The 24,970-nt window shown below is 35.7% G+C and overlaps 1 protein-coding gene across 1 annotated transcript in view; it reads left to right on the top strand.

Annotated features, from left to right (window-relative positions):
- The window catches only part of Pdcd10 (programmed cell death 10), a 42,678-nt gene that overhangs the window by 3,138 nt on the left and 14,570 nt on the right, over positions 1–24,970 (top strand). Inside the window, exons 2-3 of the mRNA XM_052180349.1 lie at positions 15,129–15,343; positions 23,660–23,713. Coding sequence (XP_052036309.1) covers positions 15,248–15,343; positions 23,660–23,713 — 150 coding nt within the window. The 5' untranslated portion in view covers positions 15,129–15,247. The remainder of the gene's footprint in view (positions 1–15,128; positions 15,344–23,659; positions 23,714–24,970) is intronic.

Consider the following 24,970-nt stretch of genomic DNA (forward strand, 5'->3'; position numbering starts at 1 on the left):
CAGCAGAATTTCTATGTAACTCAGCATTCTAGAAACCTTGCTACTGCCTTGTTTTTTTAAAGGAAATAAGATTCATTATAACCACAAACAGATATGGAAGAAGCTTTTAATGGACTCTATTCTTCCCTTAGATTTTTAACTTCACAACAATTATTTCACTTGCCTTATAGCTAAGGACACCAAAACTAGAAGTAAATTTACTCATTGGACTCAGAAGAATGCAATGACGTTGCTAAAGTCTTAGAAGGATGACAGCCAAGATTTGAGAATAAACCTGCCTCCTATGTTTGTTTGTTTGTTTGTTTGGTTGGTTGGTTGGTTGGTTGGTTTGGTTTGGTTTGGTTTGTTTGGTTGGTTGTGGTTATACCCAGGATTTAATAAAACCTCGAGAGAAGAAGATTTGGGGAAACTAACTTTCTAATTTCAGAGGACTTTGGACTTCCTATAAGTTATATTTGAAGCAGAGCAGTGGTGGCATATGCCTTCAATCCTAGCACTTCAGAGGCAGAAGCAAGCCTGGTGTATAGGGTGAGTTCCAGGATAGCCAGAGCTACACTGAGAAACACTGTCTTGAAAAATGTTATAATAGAGGCATTTAAGGTAATATTTTACTTCTTTGAACATATGACACTTTTAAGATTAAAAGTGTTTTTAAGTTTGCAAACAAAATTTTAAGGATATAATAGGCTAGATTTTGTCTGGGAGACAAAAATTCTGTAGTTTTTCTCAGTAGTGTACTAATATAATAAAATACATTTAACAGCTCTGACTTATGTAGCCTTTAGTCATCTGTTTACTTACCAGCACACTTCCCAGTTGAATATTGTAATTGCTTTCAGTTTTGATGATGTGATAAAGTTTATTATTAACCATTTTTTTTTTTTGCTAAATTCTATGCCTACTTGGTACTTTTTGAAAGGTAGTCTGAATATTATTTGAATCTTCAATAAAAACTTAATATTTACCTCACATAATGCAGTTTTCAGGAGAATAAGCAATTATTTATGTGTTGATAGAATATTAGGGTTATTACAATAGGTGTTATTACTAAGAATTTTAAGCCAGTATATAAATTTTTCCTCTGAAATATATAGAAGGTAGTGTAATTTTATATTTCATTGCATTTAAAATACTGTGAGTTTCAGATTTAGGGCAATAGTATATAAGCATTCATAAAAATTTTTTTTAATTTTTTTTATTCGATATAATTTATTTACATTTCAAATGATTTCCCCTTTTCTAGCCCCCCCACTCCCCGAAAGTCCCGTAAGCTCCCTTCTCTTCCCCTGTCCTCCCATCCACCCCTTCCCACTTCCCCGTTCTGGTTTTGCTGAATACTGTTTCACTGAGTCTTTCCAGAACCAGGGGCCATAAAAATAAAAATAAAATAAAAATAAAAATGAAAGTACTTATATTAAGATAATTAAAATTAAATTATTTGCTGCAATTGAAATTATTTTCAAAATTCAATGTTATATAAACATAGGAATTTTTAGGCCACTTTTACATTTGGAGTATGGGAAGCCTTTTTTTTTTAAACTACCCCAAAGTGATTTGAACTTATCTAATCTCCTATTATAGTTGCTAAGAATCTGTCATTACTGTAGGAATTAATGAGAGCACAAGGATTTTTATAATCATTAATTTACATTGAATTATTGGGGAGTACTAGAAATTAGTCTCCCTTTCCTCAGAATGGTCCCTTGGGAACAGGTTCACCATCGTAAGACTAAATTCTATGGTAATGATCCCTTGATTCACTCACCTACTTATTAGTTGAGTGTGTTTTATGTGTGAAGTTGTCTGTTTTGGAATGAGCTAGAATAGCCATTGTATATACCAAGCATTTCACAAGCCCACCTACAGTCCTTAGAACCACCATGGGACAGGAGGGTCTATTATCCCCAATTTGTGAATAAGGAGGATGAGATGTAGAGAGATTAAGTTACTTGTCCAAGTTCACAGAATTCATATTTGCTTGGAATTAGCAGTTTAGTTCAGCCTGGCTCAATGGAGGTAGCAGACTTTTAGTCATTTCATTAAATTGATGTTTATTGTTAAAGGCCTGCTTGTAGTATTAGAGTTGCAGTTACAGAGAATTTGTCCCCCAAATGTCAAGATCACTGGGGCACAATTATTGTTACTTAGTAAGAGAGATAAACTTAAGATCTATTGGGAAGTTCACACAGCAGAAATGTAAACCACTTCTATGTCACATCCAATTTTTCTGCATCAGTGAAATAGATTATTTTCTTTAAAATTGGTGTTCGACGAATTTCCTCTTCAGATACTGTTGGAAAACATCTATAACCTGGTATTATATATCATAATTCCTCACTCAAAATTAGCACTGAGAGCTGCTCAAATTGAGGATATATGGCTGAGTTTGACAGGGAAATGGCAGGCCATTTTCTTATCACAGTCTGGTACACAGACTTGTATACTAGGAAGCTTGTGACCACTGGTCTTCTTAAAATAGGTGTGGCTTACCGGAAGCTTAATTGCTCCTTTCTGTTCAATGACTGTTCCTGCAGGTCCATGTTCATTTTCTTTTCTTTTTTCTTTTCTTTTTTTATTTTCTATATTCTTTGTTTACATTTCAAATGATTTTTTCCTTTCCTAGTTCCCCCCTCCCCATAAGTCCCATAAGCCCTCGTCCCTCTGCCAGTTCTCTAGTCAACCCCCCTTCTGCTTCTCTGTCTTGGTACTCCCCTACAATGCTGGATCAAGCCTTTCCAGGACCAGGCCCCTCTCCTTTCTTCCATCTTGGGAATCATTTGATATGTGAATTGTGTCTTGGGTATTCAGAGCTTCTGAGCTAATATCCACTTATCAGTGACTGCATTCCATGTGTGTTCTTTTGTGATTAGGTTACCTCACTTAGGATGATATTTTCCAGTTCCAACCATTTGCCTAAGAACTTCATGAATTCATTGTTTTTAATTGCTGAGTAGTATTCCATTGTGTAAATAATACCACATTTTCTGTATCCATTCCTCCATTGAGGGACATCATTTTCAAAGGCTTGGATTGACTGACTTCACTGTATCTTCAGATATACTATTGCTGACTTAGACTATGCAGAGTTCTGTGACAGGTACTAGAAACTGAAAAATGGATAAATCTTTTAGGGAATCCAAACTTCAGGAGGTAGAAAGAAAAGGAGATGTGAAGATCATTTCTTCGATACTTAGATATTTTGCTTACAGCACTTCGTATGTACAAATTTTTGTTGGATAATTAAAACCCATAGATGAAATAGAGGGGTGTAAAACATGCCTTCTCTAACTTGCCATCTGGTTTTTGGCACTTAAATGCCTCTTTCTGTCTTATTCAGCCTTTCTGTCTTAACTTGGATGACCTAGAATCCAGCTGTGATTGGATTGAAGGAATAACAAAACACTAAAATGTTACACCCTTGCTTCTCTCATACTTATGTAAGGTTATACAACAAAAGGTTCTTGAAAATGTTAAATGAGTCAGACCTGGCCTCCAGGCAGCAATGGCTCCCTTTGGCTCTTTAAATTGTTGCAAGGCTTTCTTAATTTAATTCCAAAAGATTTTAAATAATACCATGGCCTTTTTATTCAAAAATACACATGCTTTTTTTGGATGCCTTTTTCCATGCTAAAATTGACACTTTGATAGTATTGAGATTTTGTAGGTGTTCTTAGAAATGAATTAACAGTTTTACAAAGTGAAGGTTACAGAAGGGATTCTAAATACCATATAGATAGATAGCCATTCCATTACCTTCTTACAACTAAAATCATTTGCATTTGAGATCAGCTAGGAGTGAAAGATAAAGTTTAATGGCATCATTGAGAAAGAACTTTGGGATCATTTAGCACCAAAGAGAGCTAGGGGCAATTTGCTATTTGCTACTACAGATTCTATCAACATTTAGAGTGCCTCCTTGTGTAAAAACATCAAGTAAGGAACAATGTTTTTGATTAATTTTGTAGAGAACCGTGCGTGCCTATTCTGGAGGTTTTAAATGAAATGGTAGATAGGATGAGGGATTTGGAACAGAGGAAGTAGACATGGCCCAGAGTGCTCTTGTAAGTTTAGAGAACAGAACCATGTTCTGAAGAGCTTATTTACTTGAATTTCTAAGATTTTTTTTTAAAAAAAATACTTTTAATGTTATATTTGTGAAATTAAAAGGAGAGATCACATATGCTAATCAAAAAAGAAAACTGGCATGTTCTTCAATTAAACACTAAGTGAATATTCAGTTAGGCACTTAATTTATGAACACCTATATGTGAACTTTATAGCCAGAAGAAGAGCATGTTCAAGAGGGCAACTTATTTATTTTTGTTTATATTTGAGTTCTGTTTAGTCAGTGGAGTAAGAAATAAAAAGAATTACCATAAGAAATTTGTATTATTCTCTAAACCAGTGATTTCTCAAATACTATAAAAGCTATTTCCTATTTTCCTTATTCCCATTTCCCATCACCCAGCTGATTTTCAGTTGTGTGTGTGTGTCAGCTTTGGATCACTCTAGATTTTTACCTTTGCTATATTGTTACTCAGTCTTTGATCATGTCTTAATTTTCCTGTGCTACCCAACCTGCTTCTAGGACACAGCTTCCTTTATTAAACTGACTGGTGTTTATCAAGAAAATAAATGTAGGTTGCATAAATTTTGTTTATGTGTGTGGGTATTTTCCCTGTGTATATATCATTGGTTGTTAGCCTCCACGTGGGTGCTGTGAATTGAACCCAGGTTCTTCAGAAGAACAGGCAGTACTCTTAAGCACTGAGCTATCTGTTTTAGCCCCCAAAATAATAGTTTTAATGCCATTGCTTTAAATAGACTTAAAGTTTATTTAATGACTAAACTTTTTGTATCTCCAAACTGAGAGTAAATACCTGTGAGTAACATGAATTTTGATGGCCAAAGTAACTTTTGTCTTCCTTTTGGCAAATGAGAAAGTTTTGAAAATGGTGTGTGTGACTGCTATGACATTGTAATAATCAGCATTAGACCATTGCTGTGCTGTGTATGGGCAGGATGAAGATGAAGCAAGAAAGGCCTCTGCAGGTGGCAGAATTGAAGGAGACACCAATTCACCATGTCCTGCAAATCATGCACTCTCCTCTGATTTGTCTCACCCTCCTCTCTACCTCAGGCCATGTCAGGCTCTCAGAGCTCTGATGAAATATATCCAGCTATGTGAATTAGACACCGGATGTCAGCTACTTCATTTAAATATACTTAGTACTCCTAACAACCCTGTAAGGTGAAAACTTCAATCATCATTCATTCATTCTCAAATGAGTTTAGAAAGTTAACAAATAATTTAAACCCACCTGGGAAAAAAAATCAAACTATATCTTTCTACTAAATATAAAGGTTTATATAGTGCTTTATATTATAGGAAAAAATACTTCCTGTAACTTCATAGATTTGTAATTTCCCTAGAATATGCATGTATTTGACATAGTATAATAATTGACTTTAAGGTGAGTCAGATGTACCAAATTAAAAAACCCACAAAGTCAAATCTACCTTCATCCCTGCCTTTTTGGATCTCCTCACTATTTTATAGGAAATCCCAGCAGCTCTTGACTGTGTTCACATTGAGCCAAGGCTTAGGCAGGCTAACATAGCATTTCAGTTTGTAAACATGACATACAGTAAGCCTTGGAAGCACTGTATTTGGCTCACACATCAGCCACCATTCTGTTTCTGAATTATGAAAGTTGAAGACTGGACTTGAAATCTATAATGGCAAGTTTTCAATTTCAAGTTTCAGCATTTTAGCAGTTAACTTTAAGTGCATTAGCATCTATAGCAAGGAGACGTCGGAGACTGGAGCAAGGAGACTGGCTAGAAACTGAGATCTGAAAAGTTATAGAAAAGTTTGTGTCTGGATATCCTGTGTTCTCTTAACCTATTAGGCTGCTCATTTATGTTTTGTTTATAATGCTGTGTTAGTGACTGTTCTATAGAATAGTGATTTCATTTCAAAAAAGATCTAGATATGTCAGGGCTTTTGGGAGAGAGAAGGACTACAGGTTTTAAATGCTAAATTTCTTAAAAGAATAGTTTAATATTTTATTTCTCTCTCTTTCTCTCTCTCTCTCTCACACACACACACACAGAAGTAGAGAGGGGTGGGGTGGAGGTGGGGGGTTTGTTTTGGAAAAGGAATTTCTGCTCTCCTAAAGAGGCTTCAAGCCATTATTTTTACCAGCTTTCCTGTCCTCAGGGTCCTTAATACTCTGGAGACTTGGCTATGGAGGCTGCCCAACTTCATCCCAAATTGGATGCACATTTCTCCACTTGACAGTAATAGTATTAATTACTATGCCCAATGTGCTGTCCTATCAGTAATAATAAACCGTATTTTCACAGCAAACCTAGAAGTTGGTTGCTATTAGCATTTATAATCATTGTTCTTGAGTGTCTATGCTCGGAATGATCCAAAGAATATCTGCAGAACTCCTGACACTATTGTCCTGAAGACAGTATTAATTTGGAAGTCTGATAACTTTCCTTTTCTATAACAAAATACCTGAAATACACAGCTGCAACCCATGGTCACTTGACTCCAGTGCTTTGGAAATAGAGCCCATCAGGGTGGAAATCAAATCATTCACCACAAAACAAAAAGGCTTAGGATTTTAAAATATTGAAGGTCATAATACCTTTGATCAAAGGTTTTCGACTAGTTCCACTTACTAAAGTTTACTACTCCTAATATCACTTTTTTGGAAAGAAAACCTTCAACATATGAGGGTCTGAAACACACAGAAGTTGCAAATGACAGGATTTAGTTTCTATCCTATCAAGGTTTATCTCTATGTCATGATATAAAATGCGTTCAGTCAATTTCTTAGAGTTGAAGAGTATTAGCTGTTCTTAAGGTTCTCCACAGTTCAAGTCCAGAGTCCTGAGTGATTCAGTATAACTTAACTTGAAGCTCCCGTAAAAGTCCAAACAAAAGCAATTCTAAAATACAGTAGTAGAACAGGGGAAAGGTACCCACTTCTCCAAAGGGGAGAAATTAGGAGTCTGAAAGGAGTGATCAGCCCCAAGCACCTGGGAAGGTCAGCAAGGCAGGCATCAAATTCTACAGCTTTACATCTGTATTTAGGGCACACTGGCAGAATACAGACTGCGGAGAGCTTGAATACTCCTTGTTAGTTACTGCCCACATGACTACTTTCTGGGAGTGTCTTTCGAGCTTCCATTAGTTTTACCTGAGAAGTGAGCACTGCAAGCTCTCCATGGTAAACTTCAGTCTTAGTCCTACAGCCTCACATTTGGAGTGACTTCCAGGACTACAACCCTACTGTATACGAGCTGTTCTACCAGGATTCTTTAGAAATGTGAGTGAAAACCTACATGACTTACTCCTTCACTCTGCATTCCTGAACAATCAGCATCATCTGGAAAGCGGCAAGGACTGCCACCAGCCCAAGCTTTTCCAGGGTCGGCTGCAAACAGGGAAGCAGCCTCTGTGTTTCTGCCTGGCTGAAATGGGAAATGAATCTTAGGAAAACCATTCCCTACCTCGGACAGTCAAGAGATGGCAGGATTTTCTTCTCCCAGGATTTTGATCTGCATTGCCTAAAATGTTTGCTGTTCTAAGCCTTTGATCTGTTGATGGCTGTAGTGGTTTTGCAGATTCTTGAGGTACCCTGAGGCATCATTCTACTCTCCTGGTACAAACTATCCCTGTTTTCTTTTTTTCTTTTCTTTTTTTGGGGGTAAATTCCTGCTATCCTAGCTAACACCCTGTAGCATCTTTACATGTGTTCTTTTGGGATGCTAAGCTAGGAAATTTCAAATTTTCATTCTGTTCCTTTTGCTTATGATTGCCTTTATAAACTTTGCCCACTGGTAATATCTATTACATTATTATGTCACTTCCTGATTTGCATTGCTGTCCTGAGATTTTCTTTCCAGATAAGCTTGCCCGTTCATATTTAAAGTTGGGTTTTGTCAAAGTACCAGAGTGTAGACAAACGCATTGCCCACCTCCAATTCTGTGACAATTGCCAGTATAGTCTTCATTTCCATTGTGACCCTCAACCTGACTTCCTTTTATGCATTCTTGTTTTCTTGTGTGACATAATTATCCTTCACTTACATTACTTACATTATTCTAGTTTGGATGACACTTGGGCCTACCTGCTTCTGAACTTTTACAAGTTCTCCTTGCAAAACCAATCCTCAAATCCCAAAGACTCCTCCGCATTGTGTCATAAATAGTTAGCTTTGTTTTACTGTAACACCGTCTTTGAGTTACACAATTTGCAAAGAGAAAACGGGTTATTTTCGCACACAAGTGTCTGAGAAATGTGGTTCAACAAAAGAGTGCTCTTCAAAATTTGATTAAATGGACTTTTCAGTGAAATGAGATGTCGTTATGACATGTGTAGTTTTCTGGAAAAGATATTTAAAGTACAATGTTTAATAACATAAAATTTAATATAGAACTCTTAAGAGTTTTGTTTTTAACAACTACTTATTTTTAACCCAATCTCTTTTAAGTATAGTGCCTGGTTATCTAACTTAAAGAAAAATTTAATTGCTAGAGGTGAGATGACTTATTCACACATAACATGATTTAACATATAACAGAATTGAGACCCATGTTGCAGACTTTACTTCACTTTTCCCCATAGCTTTCTATACAAACTATTTGATCTTATTAAGGATACACATAAACACACATTACAGTGTAGTGCCAAGGGGCTATATATTCCTTGCTATTAGCAAGGTACTTGTTTGTTTCTAAATGCAGCATTTCGTAAGCTTGGTAATATAAGTAGTATATTTTGAAGAGTTGAAGCCTGTTTTTATCTAAGTAGAATTTCCTGCTTACAGTATTCCTCAAGTCTTCCTCTTTTCAAACCTTTTAGGACATTTTAACTCTTTAGTGGCTGTATCGTTTTGATATATCCTAAAAGGTGTGAAAATCTTGGAACAAATTAGAGCATTCTCCTGTGTAAAATGGCTATACTGTGGCCTAGACAGTTCTGGGCATGAGGCTAGGGAGCTAGTTTTTTTTTTTTTTTAGGCCTGACTAGTGAGATTCTTGATAATTATGAAGAGAAAACAAAGTGGCCATTCAAAACTTCCAGACAGACAGAGGACAGCTCTTGGAGAAAACCTATGTGAGAGTTGTAAATAATTTTCATAATCTGTTGAGGCTTTTTATTTTCTGACCCTGTAATAGATACCATAATAGAAATGTTAGAATTGTAGGATACTAAGTACTCAGAAAGGATATAGTATTGCCACCTGTCTGTTTCTGATGGGAAAAAAATGTGATAACTAGAACGCCAGAAAGCATGTTACATACTCTTTCCAAATACTTCATCTGACATCATTTTACCTGTATCCTGGCCATAGCGACTGGATTTCCTTTCCCTTTCCCCTTTCCCCTTTCCCCTTTCCCCTTTCCCTTTCCCCTTTCCCCTTTCCTTTCCCTTTTCCCTTTCCCCTTCCTTCCTTCCTTCCTTCCTTCCTTCCTTCCTTCCTTCCTTCCTTCCTTCCTTCCTTCCTTTCTTTCTTTCTTTCTTTCTTTCTTTCTTTCTTTCTTTCTTTCTTTCTTTCTTTCTTTCTTTCTTTCTTTCTTAACATACCAGTGATTTTGTAGATTCCCCTCTTCATGAGACTCATCTGGGTTATCTGTTAAGAATAGATACCTGGATTTTTGAATGAGTAGTCTTAGGAATCAATGTTGCTAATAAGTTCTGAAATAGTTAGTGATGGTTCAGATCTCCCACCTCAAAGAGAAAGAATTACTGTCTGCTAAAAGTGTATTGGCCCCTTTGTTCTTCTTTGGATATAAAGCAAAATTAGATACTGTTGGAAATTCTTGTACTTAGAGAATCTTGGGTTTTTTTTGGGGGGGGGGGTATTTTATTTTTTTAATGTTTTTTTATTTATTGAAAAGGGAAGTAAATACACTTTATGATAAAATTAAAGATTTACATGGAAAATATTTCAGATAAACACGTTAAAATTGACAATTGTCATGGAAAATTAAGGAGTAAAGTGGTAGATATGTAAAACATTGCTAAATTAATTGAAATATGGGATAGAAACATTTTATAATAGAATTGAAGATTTATTTATTTCTGATAAAATTGTAGAAAAATATAGAAAAACATGTTAAGAGTTGAAGATTATCATGGAAAATTTTATATAGATATAATAATGGTAGGCATAAAAGTATTTCTAAGTTGATTAAAAGTGCAATTATAAACATTTTCTGATAAACTTGAAGATTTACATGGAAAATATTTCTGATAAAATCATAGACATAAGTAGAAAAACATTTTAAATTTAAAGATTATCATGGCAATTATATAGATAAAATGATAGGCACTCAAGAGGCACAGGCAGGCAGATCTCTATGAGTTAGTGATGAGCCTGGTCTACATAATGAGTCCTAGGACAGCCAATGAGACCTGTCCTAAGGAAATCAAATAAAATGTACACCAGGTATGTCTCCAGAATCTAAACAACAGCAACAAACATTCTACTGGCTATAATGCACACAAGATATTAGACTTTATACTTGTTTACCACTTAGTATTTAATTTTATTTTTGTGTAAATTCCTGTGGAAATACTGATTTTGCTTGCATTCTTTTAGTTTAGTTTTTTTTTTTGTTTTGTTTTGTTTTTTCATTTTAATGATGAGAAATGCAGACTGATTTATAGTATTACTGTCTGATTTATAGGATTACTGTCTCAATGTAATAGCAAGAACTTGGGATAACTAAAATGAAAGTTAAAAACTGGTAAATATGACTAAGAATAGAATTTAATTGGATTAATTTCTGTGTTTGCTTTTATTTTACTAAGCTTGGTACTTAAAAAAAAATGTTAGCAAGGCTGAACTTGAAAATTACCTACTTTCTTTATTATGGGGAAAAGAGATGCACATGAACTGGAACATAATTCATGTATTCTGCACCAGTAAGGTGCATGTTGTTTGTTTGTCTGTTTGGTCTGGTTTGGTTTTTGCTAAATAATGAAAATGTAGAAGTTACTTAGGAATCCCTTTTCACATTTAAAGAACCACATTTATTCCAGTTCCAAGGACTTGTGCTGTCTTTTCCCTTTGTTCATTGTTAATTCTAGTGGCTCTAGAATTATCTCTTAGGTCCCAGATGGAGTAAAGTGAGTCTGTTTCAGAAAACCCTGAGATACTGTAGCTTTTTACATGAGCAGGCTGGAATTGATCAAAGGGCAGGAACCCTAAAGACTGAATTTGGTAGTAGAAGTGGCCAACAATCTATTTTATGCTTATTCATTCTGAACAAGAGGTAATTATTTTAAACTCATACTTCAAGCTATTTTTTCTTATATCAGAATTTAATGGTACTATTTTGAATATTCAGGGAAATAAGAGGAACATTCATGAGAAGGTTCCATTTGTATTGGAATCCTACATCATAATATTTGTTCATTTCTAAACAAAAAGTTAAGAGTATTATTTGAAAACAGTCTTAATATTTACAGCCCTTGGTGACTTTTGTTGTTTTCTACGGATGCATAGCAATTCATCTACAAAGCTCACCTTGAAGAGTTTCCTCTGAAGCCGTACAATAGAGAAACATAAAACCATTCCTGATAGGTTCATACTGTATCAACCTCAGAGATCTGGCTGTCTGTTTTCCCTTCTCCAGAAGCACATATACATGTACTTTCACCCTCATGCCTACCTTTTATATTAGTGGTGGGAATTGAAGTCAAGTACATGGTGGCAAGTACTTTGCTGACTAAGCTAAGTTGTATGCTATTATTAGGAAGTACTTGTGACCATGGTCACAAAAAAAAAAAAAAAAAAAAAAAAAAAGCCATGCATTGTGATTGTCTGTATTTACTGTTAACCCAATTGGACTAAGAAGTACCTAAAAGCTTAGTAAAATACACTTCACTATAGCCATGTGCATTTTCCAGAATACTTTAAAGGGAAAATCTGTCCAGAGCTGCTTATTTGGGTAATATGGTCCATAAGCTAGGGGCCCAGATCAGCTAGAGTGGAGCTTCCTGTCTGCCACATCGGCTGCCCTACCACACCCGCAGAGTAGAATAAAACCTCCAAAACTGAGGCAAATAAATCTTTCCTATTCAATTGTTTATGCAAGCACATTGCTGTGGTTACTGTGAAGCTAACATGCATTAGCCATTGGGCATTTTGTTTTTTGGTGGGGATAGAAGGGAGATAAGATTGCTGGCTTCCAGATTTGGGATTTAGAATCTGGAATCTTCAGTTCTCTGTACATGTAAGACCATTTCTCACCTCAGAAACAAGAACCTTGTAGTGTGTTGCTCATCTGCCATGACAATCCAAAGAAGGAACCTTGTGAAACAAGGTCCTCTGGCCACAGCTCAATCAGTCTGTCCTGTTTATATAGCAGGTATTATGTTGTCTTGGCATATGTATAGGTTGTTCATGATATTTCAAGTGAAGAGACAAGTGAAAGGAATGAAAGAAGCACATTTCAATTTGAGTTGCATTTGGTACCATACTAATACATTTTAAAAGCCTAGTGGAACTGTTGATGCTATCTCATGCTATTGGAACTGTAAATGGGTCCAGTTTATAATGTGTATTCTAAAAACAATTCTGATGTAAAATGTTTGCGGGAACATTTTTCTTAGTAACACCATTAAAAGGTTGTTAAAGAGCTGATAATAGTACAGTGTTAGTTTTGGAGGAAAAACTACTTACTAAATACAAGAGTCAAAAAGGTCCAACACCAGTTTTGCAAAAGGTTTGAGTAGCCTATTGTATGTATATCAGCAAGAATGCTCAATGGTTCTAGCCACCTACCCTTCTTCCTGAACCTGTCAGCCTCCCTATCTTAGGTGATACTCATGTGTGTTCTTATTTTCAGTTGACCCTCGCTCTGTCTTTTGTCATCGCCCTTTTACTGAAATTCTTCAAAACAGCCTTTCTTCTCATCAGCTCACTCTAAGCTTCCCCCAAGGAGCTTCCAGGCTCGTAGGATGCTGTTCTTTGAGGAGTTCTCTTAACCAAAGTCCTTGCCTATGTTCTATGAAATTTAAAATGTGTGGCCATATTTTAAATGGAACTTTTGTTGTAATGCTGGTCTGTCATCTTTTTCCCATTTCAACAAACTTATAGGCCAGACTTCCTTTTGCGGTTCACACAAGTTCATTTCCTGTTTTTCGTCCATGACATTAATTAGCACAATAAGATGAAAGATTGTATTTTTTTAACCAGCTGATGTGTATTTACTATCATGCCTGTAGGTAATCAATAAAATATTTAACTGTGATCCTCTCTGTTACCAAATTCAATTAGTCTTCAAGTTCTGTCTCTGGACCTATTAGCTATTGGACCATAGATTCTTACTATTTAGTCTAATCTTTGCCTAAATTCTGTAGTTTGCATTTTTACTGTTATTGCTTGTCAGCCTTCTTGGTTTCCAAGTTTGCTTTGTATAGCTGTTATTGGGTCTTTTTGTTTTGTTTTGTTTTTTGTAACTAATACTAGCTTTGTAGCAGGATGGACCTCTAACTGGCAAACCTGTCTTTCTTCCGTTAGAGCTGGGATTAGAAGTGTGTGCCAGCATAAAAGTAGATCTCCTAGAAGCATATTAAATAATTACATCAGAACAGGAAGACTGTTGTGCTTTTTATTGACAAAGCAATATTTGTAAATCTACCGTAGAATGTTATGTTAGTAGTTTTCTTTGCTCTGTATTTTAAAGTTTAAGAATTGGTTTTGGTACTCCTCTGTAAAGTTGGGAAGCAAAATTTAGCTCAGAAAAAGGAAGGGTTTTTTCTTTTTTCTTTTTTTTTTTTTTCTATTTTTAAAAATTGCCAAAACCAGGACTCAGATGTTGGCAGATATTGAGCCCCTCCCAATCAGAAGGGTGCAGTAGAACACCAAGCACTCAGCTTTGACAGCGAGGTGGAGCTTTTGAAGCAGGCCTCTAGCTCTCTGTGGTTCTTATAAGATAGTTCTTTAAATGAAGTTTATTTCTTCAAAAGAATCTTGTGTAGATACCGGTTTAATGACTGATGGACATCTTGTTTCTATAGGTACTAAATGTTCACTTGTCCAGGGACCGAGGAGCAGGTGGGCTCCTTGAGTAGGTGGTGATATAAAAAGAGACTTCTTTACTTTTCAAGAGGTATTTGTGCTGTGTAAATATTAGGCCTGGATTCTATGCATCTGAAATCAAATCGTGGGCCTCTGCATGTACTCTTTCAGATCTTCTGTATTTGTAAAATTGAAATGGTAGTTACTGTATGAAAAATGTTTTATAATGCAGAAATATTTTTTTAGTAGGAACTATTCAGAGTTAAAAGCTTTTTGTTAAATATGTTTGTAATTACTAGTAGTTTGTGATTAAATTTATTGTTCAGCCTACAAAGTAGATAACTTCCTTCTTTAAGTACGCATTCCTTTTTAAAACTTTTCATTGTTTTCAACAGGCCTTATTATACGTTTATGATCCCCTTAACTCAGACTTTCAAGTGCTGGAGTGTTTTGTTGAATTCTTGATTTTTAATTCCTGACTACCTTCAATTCTGGTTTTTCCTAGTTTTCAATGTATGCTATTTCCATACAAATTGCATGTATTATTATTTTATCACTGTTAAGATCTCTGGTGCTGCTTTTTTTGTTGTCATTTTCAGGTGCTAAAAAACAGTGAACAAGTAGCCAAAAATGCTTTAAAAAACAACTCAACACAGTTCTTTGTTTTACTCCTTTAATTTAGCTCTCCATATTTCATTATTATTATTTTACATATGAGTGATGCATGAATATAATCATGCCTCTTGTTGATAAATTTGATTGTACATCATGCAGTTGAATACATAATTTTTCATAGTGTTTTATGGAAAACTCACTGCATCCAAATGAAGTAGGTTTTGGATACACAGCCTTGGAAATAGGACTTAGCAGGATTAAAATGAAGATTTTCTTTGTCTAAAAGAAGAGGAAAATAATCTCACTGACTGTGGTTGTTTTCAAATAGAAAATGTGGTATTAAATTAGCTTCTGGGTATGATAGCTAGCAATTCTCTAATTTTGAAAAGAAAGTTTCTAGAATTTTGTGGTTTCCCTTTAGTGTAAGTTACATTTTCTCCTTTCCCTTCTACCAGATTGCTGTTCTTTTGTACCAGTCTTTATCGCATACACGTACAAAAGGGAAGAAATTCGGCAGTGAATGACGATTCCTCTGCATTTTAGCATTGCTTTTTCTACTGTAGTTGGCTTTTGAATGAGGATGACAATGGAAGAGATGAAGAATGAAGCTGAGACCACTTCCATGGTTTCTATGCCTCTCTATGCAGTCATGTATCCTGTGTTTAATGAGGTGAGTGTACATTTAAGACTTCTGCAGTTCTTTAATGTCTGCCACTGTTCTTCCACATGACAGACGTGTATGAACTGAACCCCCTGTATGGGCTTTTGAAGAAATAAAAGTAAATAGATGTGTAAGAAATAAAAGTAAATAATAGTCTTAGTGGAAGAGATAGACAGTACCTACAAGTTTCAAAGTTGAAAATTTCTAGTAAGTACTATCAAGCAAGAAAAAAAGAGAAATAGGTACATACTCTCTATTTTAGGGTTCAGAAAAGTCCTAACTAAATGAGATATGTATAAGTCCAAAGAGACAAATAAGAGTAAAAGCAAGTACATTGTAGGTAGCCAGACTCAGATACAAAGATCATAATGAAAAAGTCCTCTTTAAAATGGATTCTGGGATGCTGTTGCATTGTGTCTGAAGAAGTCATGGTAGCTTTTTTATTGAAGGAATTGTCTTGAACATGATACAAGTATATTTTTGGTTTAAATTAATGTGCTAATATTTGAAGAGAATTTTAGATCTGCAAGTCTCTTAGTAGTTAATTAATTCCTTCTATGCAATCAAGAATGTAGACCTTGAATAGTGAATGAAATTAGTTTACTAACAGAAGGCTAATATTTACCCTTTGTGCCCTGTCTCTAAAGTCATTGGCTTTAGCTAAGAAAAAGAAAAAAAAGTGATAATTCTTTTATGCTACATGACAAAATTATTTTTTAATCTACCAATCTTATTGTTGCTAAGATAGCTGGAAGCCGTACCAAAATGCCAGTACATTTTTAGAGTGTTATTTTTAGACTCAAATCCATTTTCCCTCATATTATTGGGGTTGATGCACTTGATATACTTTATTAACCTAATTCATGGAGTCAGTAGAGAATGATTTCTTTATCCTTTTTGACATACCATGCATATATTAGAATTATAAATACTACAAAATACTGTCAGGTTCAGAGGCTTTGTGGGAGAATTCAAAATGGTGGTATAAGTAAAAGTTTACATAAAAGATTCTGGAGGTAGGGGATTTAAGGCGAGTAATATTATTAGTTAGTATCATCAGAAATTCATGTTTTGTTTGAACATGCCACAATCTACTTAGTATGCATAACAACTACCAAAATTCCATCATGTACTAAAGGATGAAAAATGCAATAAGGTGTGAAATCTTGTTTCATCATGTCCAAAAGGGAAGAAAAAATGGAAGTAAGATGTGAAGGAAGTCTGCTTTCACCTGAGTCTAATTACTTAATGTAACCTTTACCAAAAAAGCCCTACACAAGACATCGTGCATGCTATTTTTAAGAACTCAATCTTATGTCCAAATCTAACTGCACAAGAGGTTAGAAAATTCAGGAATGCTTTCTTACCGAGGAGAAAGCCTCTCTTGTGAAACTTGTCCCTGTGGTAGTCTCATGTGGGACAGCTCTCAATAAGCCAATAATTAGATCCACCTTTTTCTTGTGATACTTCATTGCAAGTAGCTATTATTAGAAGGAAGTGCTTCCTTGTGGTAAATATCAAGTGTTTATTTGCTTAGTATTCTGCTAGGGCATGCATTTTCATACTTTAACCCACAGGTACTCTGTCTTTTAGGTCCATGTATCCAGCTTTGTGCCACTGCTCAGACTGTTGGGGAGAATTTTCAGATTAGTCTGCTATGTTGAGCCTTGATTTGTGAGGAGGCAAATTCATTAATAGAGCTTAAGTTTTATCTTCCAATTAGTAAAGCAAAATGAGAGAAGGCTAGCAACATGGGCCAACTTATTTCTGTGTATGAAGGATAGCTATTTGTATCTTTGCTGTGAAAATGAGGGATTTGTGTTAAATGAACTGTTGGGATTAATTTTGATGAAAAGTTACTTATTTTACTCATATGTAAGAGAAATTTACTTCCAAGAAAAAGAAGAGGCTGTGAATAAGCTGATAAGTCTCTTCTACATAAATAAAGATAGTGCTGTTTTCCAGGTTAGATCTGAAAACACACCTGGCTTCATGGGCATAGACAAGTGATTCAACATTGTCTAGGAGCTAATTTTCAAGAGTAAGGTTTGAAAATGAAGGGGCTGACTGTGGCGAATGTGACTGCTACAGCACATTAGTGAGGTCTATCTAGGGGTCAGTTTGCTGACCTAACCTTGTAGTGCACTTTTTAAAAAGTACTTCCTATCTTGTATTCAAAAACATGCTCAAAACTATTGTTTTAGAAATGGCAATGGTACCTAAATTCTGTCTTAATAGTTGAAATCTAGAATTGGATGGGGAATACAATAGAAGTATTGGCCCTTCATGTATAAAGTTTTAGGTTAACATGGGTATATTGACTGCTAGTATTCTTGCTAAAGAATATTCACATTATTTTTTAACATTTTGATATGTGTGATAGTTTGTATGTTTGGCCCAGGGAGTGGCCCAATTAAGAGGTTTAGCCTTGTTGGAGTAGGTGTGTCACTGTGGGTATGGGCTTAAGTCTCTCGCCCTAATTGCCTGGAGGTCAGTCTTCCATTAGCAGCCTTCAGATGAAGATGTAGAACTCTGTTTCTCCTGCACCATGCCTGCCTGGATGCTGCCATGTTCCCACTTTGATGACAATGAACTAAAGTTCTGAACCTGTAAGCCAGCCCAATTAAATGTTGTCCTTATAAGAGTTGCCTTGGTCATGGTGTCTATTCACAGCAATAAAACCCTAAGACAGTATGCTGATGTAATATACCCAGTGAATTAAATTCATAGTTAACTATAGTTCAACTATGAGTTTTCCTTATGGGTACTAGTGAGGAAATTAAATTTTATTTTTATTATTCTATACTGTACAGATTTGGATAAAAATAATCAGGGACAAGATAAGGCTGCCCACTCTCAATTCTGTTTAGTGACTATAGTACTCAAAGTTCTAGCCAGACCAATTAGACAACAAAAGAAGGTCAAAGGGATACAGATTGGAAAGGAGGAAGGGAAGGATATTTGCACATGATATCATAGTATATATAAGCAACCCCTAAAGTTCCATCGGGGAACTTCTACAGCTGATAAACAACTTCAGCAAAGTGGATGGGTATAAAATCAACTCAAACAAATCCTCCACTCAAAAAATAAATGGTCTGAGAAAGAAATTAGGGAAACGAAACTTTCACAATAGTAACGAAACTTTCACAATAGTCACAAATAATATAAAATATCTTGGTGTAACTGTAACCAAGTAAGTGTATGACAAGAACTTCAAGTCTCTGAAGAAAGAAATAGAAGAACACCTCAGAAGATTGAAAGATCTCCCATGCTCATGGGTTGGCAGGATTGACAGTAAAAATGGCCATTTTAACAAAAGCAGTCTACAGATTCATTGCAATCCCCATCAAAATTCCAATTCAATTATTGACAGATAGAAACAGCAATTCTCAAATTCATCTGGAATAACAAAACACACAGGATAGCTAAACTCTTCAATAATAAATGAACTTCTGGGGAAATGACATCCCTGATAAAAACTGCACAGTATTGGTATAGAGATAGGCAGGTAGATCAGTGGAATAGAATTGAAGACCCAGAGATAATTCCACACACCTACGACTACTTAATCGTTGACAAAGAAGTCAAAACCATCCTGTGGAAAAATGACAGCATATTCAACAAATGGTGCTGGTTCAAGTGGTGGTCAGCACGTAAAAGAATATAAATTGATCCATTCTTTTCTCCTTGTACAAAGCTCAGGTCCAAGTGAACCAAGGACCTCCACAGCAAACCAGAGACACTGAATCTAAAAGAAGAGAAAGTGGGAAAGAGACTTGAACACATCAACATAGGGGGAAATTTCCTGAACAGAATACCAATGGCTTAGGCTCTAAGATCAACAATTGACAAATGGGGCCTCATAAAATAGCTAAGCTTCTGTAAGACAAAGGACACTGTCAGTAGGACAAAATGGCAGCCTACAGATTGGGAAAAGGTCTTCACCAATCCTACATCTGATTGAGGGCTAATATCCAAAATATACAAAGAACTCAAGAAGTTAGACTCCAGAGAACCAAATAACCCTACTAAAACTGAGGTACAGAGCTAAACAAAGAATTCTCAACTGAGGAATGGCAGAGACACACCTAAAGAAATGTTCAACATTCTTAGTCATCAGGGAAATACAAATCAAAATGACCCTGAGATGCCACCTGACACCAATCAGTATGGCTGAGATCAAAACCTCAGTTGACAGCAGATGCTGGCAAGGATGTGGAGAAAGAGGAACATTCCTCCATTGCTGGTGGGTCATTAAGCTGGTAAAATCACTCTGGAAACCAATCTGGTAGTTTCTGGTAAAAACCACTTTGGAAACTAATCTGGTAGTTTTTCAGGAAATAGTTCTACCTGAACACCCAGATATTCCACTACTAACCATATACCAAAAAGACGCTTCAACATATAACAAGGACACATGCTCCACTATGTTTATAGCAGCCTTATTTATAATAGCCAAAAGCTGGAAACAACCTAGATGTCCTACAACAGAAGAATGGATATAAAAAAATGTGATACTTTTACACAGTGGAGTACTACAAAGCTATTAAAAACAATGACTTCATGAAATTCTTAGACAAATGAATAGAACTGGAAAATATCCTTAGTGAGGTAACCCAGACACAAAAGAACACACATGCTATATACTCACTGATAAGTGCATATTAGCTCCAAAGCTCAGAATATCCATGATACAACTCACAGACCATATGAAGCTTAAGAAGGAAAACGAAAGTATGGATGCTTCATTTCTACCTAGAAGGGGAAACAAAATAATCACAGAAGGTAGAGGGAGGGTAGGACCTGAGAGGGAGAGAGGAGGGAAAGGGAGCAAGATCAGGTATGGAAGGAAGGTACAGGAGAGAAGTCCCTCAGGAAATTGAATAGAAATATGAAGCAGTGAGGGGTGGTGAACTGGGGCTAGCCACTAGAAAGCCCCAGGCACCAGGGAAGACAAAGGCTCCCAGGACCCATTGGGGATGACATTAGCTAAAATACCCAACAAAGGGGAGATAGAACCTATAGAGACCACATCCAATAAATAGGCACAGCCCCCAGATGAGGGATTGAGCCACCCACTCATCTCAAAATATTTAACCCAGAATTGTTCCTATCTAAAGGAAATGCAGGGACAAAAAAAAGAAAAAAAAAAAAAAAGTGGACCAGAGACTGAAGGAAAGGCCAGTCAGAGAACACTCCACCTGGGTATCCATCCCATCAGCGGACACTAAACCCCACCCTATTGTGGATGCCAAGAAGCACTTGCTGACAGGAGCCCCATAAGGCTGTTCCCTTACAGGCTCTGCCAGCACCTGGCTAATTCAGATGCAGATTCTTACAGCCAGCTATCAGACTGAGCCCAAGGACCCCAATGGAAGAGCTAGGGGAAGGACTGTAGGAGCTGAACAGTATCAACTAACCGGACCTTCCAGAGATTAAACCACCAACCAAAGAGTATGCATGAGGCGGGGGGGGGGGGGGGGGGGGGGGGAGGGAGAGGATCTATGGCTCCGCCTACATATGTAGCAGAGGATGGCATTATCTGGCATCAATGAGAGGGGAGGGGAGGTCCTTTATGCCCCAGAGTAAGGGGAAGCTAGAATGATGAGGCAGGAATGGATGAATGGGTGGGTGACTACTGTAATAGAGGCAAAGGGGAGGGGGAAATGGGATGGGGGTTTACAGAGGGTAAATTTCAAAGGAGGACGTTTGAAATGTAAGTAAATAAAATAACCAATAAAAATAAATAATAATAAAAAATAGTTTCAAATTAATTTTCCAGAAAACAGTTCTACATTAGGGATGCTGAAAATGTGTGTGACTCCAGATCTTCCCCATAGTAAATCAGGAGCATTGGGAAGTCTACTCATTACTCCTTAACATTCTAGTCATAGTAGCTACTGTCTAGGTATTATTTATCTAGAGGGACAAGCTTCGTGTTAGAAAGTTGTAGTTATTCAAGGTTGCAGAGTACTTATTTATGGTCCTTTGCATCTAATTGTACTTAGTAAAGCAGCTGCAGGCTGTCTGAAGAAGAGCGCACATCTTGTTCAGCCAGCTGTCACTGAGTTCAGAGGCCAAGTATATTGTATACAAATGTTATTTCACTATATATCGCACAAAATGCTTCATAAAATGTATTCTATTTTAAAATATGTCCCTCCACACAGACATGACTTATTTTTCCTAGAAGAAATAAATTCCCTCTCTTCTTCATTTACAAAGAATCAGTTAAGAAGCAGTTACAGGAGAACTTGACCTCAGGCCTGGCATGAGGTTTATAGAAACCAAGTTTTCTATTGTGTGTAAGGACTATTTGTGATATGTAGTTCTAGCAAACAGATACAGCCTGAGAACTATTCCAGCTTAATTTGCTCACTCACATTTCTCCTTTGTTTGAAGGGGAAGAATTCAGGCAAACTAATCCAACAACCTATGAAAATACATGACTTAATATAATATATTTAGGATAATACTAGACATATGATGCTATAATTATGGAAATCTTATCCAGTATTTTTGAGAAAATTGTGGGCAGCATAAGAGTATTTGCATACTTGCCAACAGTGCTTTAGCAGATGCTTTTATATTATTTAGGTGGCCCTTCTTACATCGTTTGAAAGCACAGGAATTACTCCAATAGGAACACAGCTTTTTCTGTATGATGGCATTTTCCTTTCTGTGGCAGCTAACATGCCAGCTTTTCAACCTGATTCATCATATTCTTACAAACTACACGTTGAGATTTTGCTGTTGTGATGAGCCCAGTTTGGTTTAAGAAATAGGATCAATAAGTTTGGAGGAGGTGTAAGGATGGTGTCACCATGGGAAAACCTAATCTTGTGTTATGCTAAGGAGGCCAGTAGATTGTTATGCAATGTAAAACTAATTTAACTAATTCTGTGGACCTTTAGGAAAAAAAAAAACTTTAACAAGAATTTATGCAACACTGTTCAAAACGTGAGAAAGGCTGAATTGGTTTCTTTTCTTTTTTTTTTTCTACTAATCATGAGTTTGACAACTCATGTTATGTTGAAAAATAGGGGAATGAACTGATGCTTATAAAGGGATTGGTACAATAAGTGCACTACTGAGAACTGGAAGTACATTTGAACTTAAAATGTACTTTATCAGTGAACCTGATTGTAAATTTGGCATTACAGTTGATAATAGTAAGTTTTCAAAATCTGTCCTCAAAGTTGTAGCAAAGGAGCTATTGCTCCAGTTGGTAGAGTGTGGGGCTGACCTGAGAGACTGATGCTGAGTTGCTCAGGCATCCTTCAGCAGACAATGTTGCTTCTTGTAGTGGAGATATCTTAAGCACTCTTCTCTCATTTGGATTTTTTTCCCCTTCCTTTCAGTAGTGACATGAAATGTGGCTAAGACCCAAGCAATGCCAGTTCTTGTTTTGATGTCTAGTGATGTAGCTGTAATCCTCTTTCCTCATTAGAATGAACATGTGGTGTATATGCTATCAATTGCTAGTAATCTAATAATTTTGAAACAGACCAGGGTTCTTTATGAAGCTACTCTAACCAACAACTGTAACCCCAAGAGTTCACATAGTTTCACTCAATTAAAAGTATGGGAAACAAAATGCAGTTTGTCCTTCTATTTTAGACTGACATGAAATCGTGTATCATGTGTCACCAACTCTGATGAAACTAAGTAGTAGAACTTGTAAAGATATTTTAAGAAGCTGGGCCCCTTTAAGATAAGTTTAGATACTGTCTCCTAAAAGGAAGCTGATGACAGTCCAACTTTTCAGCTTTTCACAGTCTTAGTAAGGACTGAAGAGTCTTTCAATGTTGACTTCTTACACATGGTAGAACAGGAGTTCATTAATTTTCACGGATATGCAACTCCAGTGTGGCACAAGTGATAAAGGCTGCTTGTATATAGGCCACAGAACCAAGCTGATAGCATGAACTCTTAACTTTTTCATCATTACTTGTATTCATACAGAGAACTATAACTAGGGAATCAGAGCAATAAGTTTGTTCTTAATCTTCATTTTTTTTAGGAATTCAAGTTGATGTGCTTATTGTTTCTCTTAGCACTTAGAATTCTGTATTTATGTATTTATGTTGTGTATTCTGTATCGTAAATCTTACTTTCAGGTAAAGTATATTTTATTTTTAAAAGATTTTTTTTACAGGGTTGAAAAAGAATTTTAACTTTTTTAAGAAATATGGCTTGTAACTATTGAAACAGTTTTACTTATTGTGTGATGGATTTATCATTACTAGAGAACAAAACATCAGAAATGTTTTCCTCCCAAGAACACTTATACTAATCATAACTTTAAACTTCTCATTGTAGCTAGAACGAGTAAATTTGTCTGCAGCTCAGACGCTGAGAGCCGCTTTCATTAAGGTGAGGTATAATAACTTCTTACATTTATGTTATGCATAAATCTAAATACTAGGTGATTGTTGTTAGTTTTAGATTACTTAGACATTTCTTATGCTTTGGTCTGTTTGTAGAAGGCTTTGAATACTTATAAAAGGCAAACAACAGCAAATGATGTTTCAGATGGTCTCTCTTAGACGTGGATTTTTACATTCTTTTTTTTAATTCTTAAAAGTTTGTTTTAAAATGTAAATTAGTTATACTTCATATAGTTTAATAATGAGAAATAAAAATCTACCTCATATATTGCAGACTAAGGTTACTTTGAGAATATAGTTAAGACATTTCAGGTACATTTCTTCATTGTCCTTAGACCAGAGCTGTTGACGTATTCATTACTGGTAATATGTTGAGCTCTAAGAAGTATGACTTGTTCAGATATGTACTGAGGATAAAATATACAGGTTTGGTGACATTGTTTTAAAATTAGCAGAAGCTAGCTTAGTAGTAAAACTCTGATTTCTTATACACTATAAAAACAATTTCTCTCATTTCTTATACACAATAAAAACAGCTTCTAGAGAAAAATTAGCAGTGCTTACTTAGTTAATTTCATATTTGTTCTCGGTATATTTCTGTTGTTTAGTTACCTTTACTCTAGAGACTCAACTTACATTTTGAGCATATTGTTTTAAAATATTACCTGCTTTCTCAACTACCATATATGTTTGGATGCCCCACAAATTAATTTTTATTTACTTGGAAATTCCCATCATTAACTAAAATATCTTATTTTTAAGTCAAAATATGTTAATGTTTAAATTAATAATCTTAAATTTTTAGTAGCTGTTACTTTTAGTGATATTCAAAAAACTGGTTAAAACATTTCCTTGAGAAATTTTCTTAGGACATTGTGACAAAAATACAGTTGTGTGACTGAGACAGACCTGCATATCTGGGTTTGCCTTGGATACATTTAATAGTTGCAGCACTGACGTTTTAGTCTTATTTTGCTTTATTTATTTATTTACTACTGAGCTAAAGTCTTAAAGTTACACAAGCCTGGCCTTGAACTTCTACCTTCAAATGACCCTTTGGTGTCAACCTTCTAAGTACTGGAAACAAGGCATATACTATTCTGCTTCAAGTTCACAAAAAAATTTCTTAATTAAAAAAAAAAAAAACTGAAAATTATTTAAGGGGAGCATGGATCTCATATTACGCAGTGGTTTATTGTTAACTATCAAAGCTAGTTAGATTTCAAGTAAAACTAAAGAAAGC

Source organism: Apodemus sylvaticus, chromosome 4, assembly GCF_947179515.1.
Source record: "Apodemus sylvaticus chromosome 4, mApoSyl1.1, whole genome shotgun sequence".
NCBI lineage: Eukaryota > Metazoa > Chordata > Mammalia > Rodentia > Muridae > Apodemus > Apodemus sylvaticus.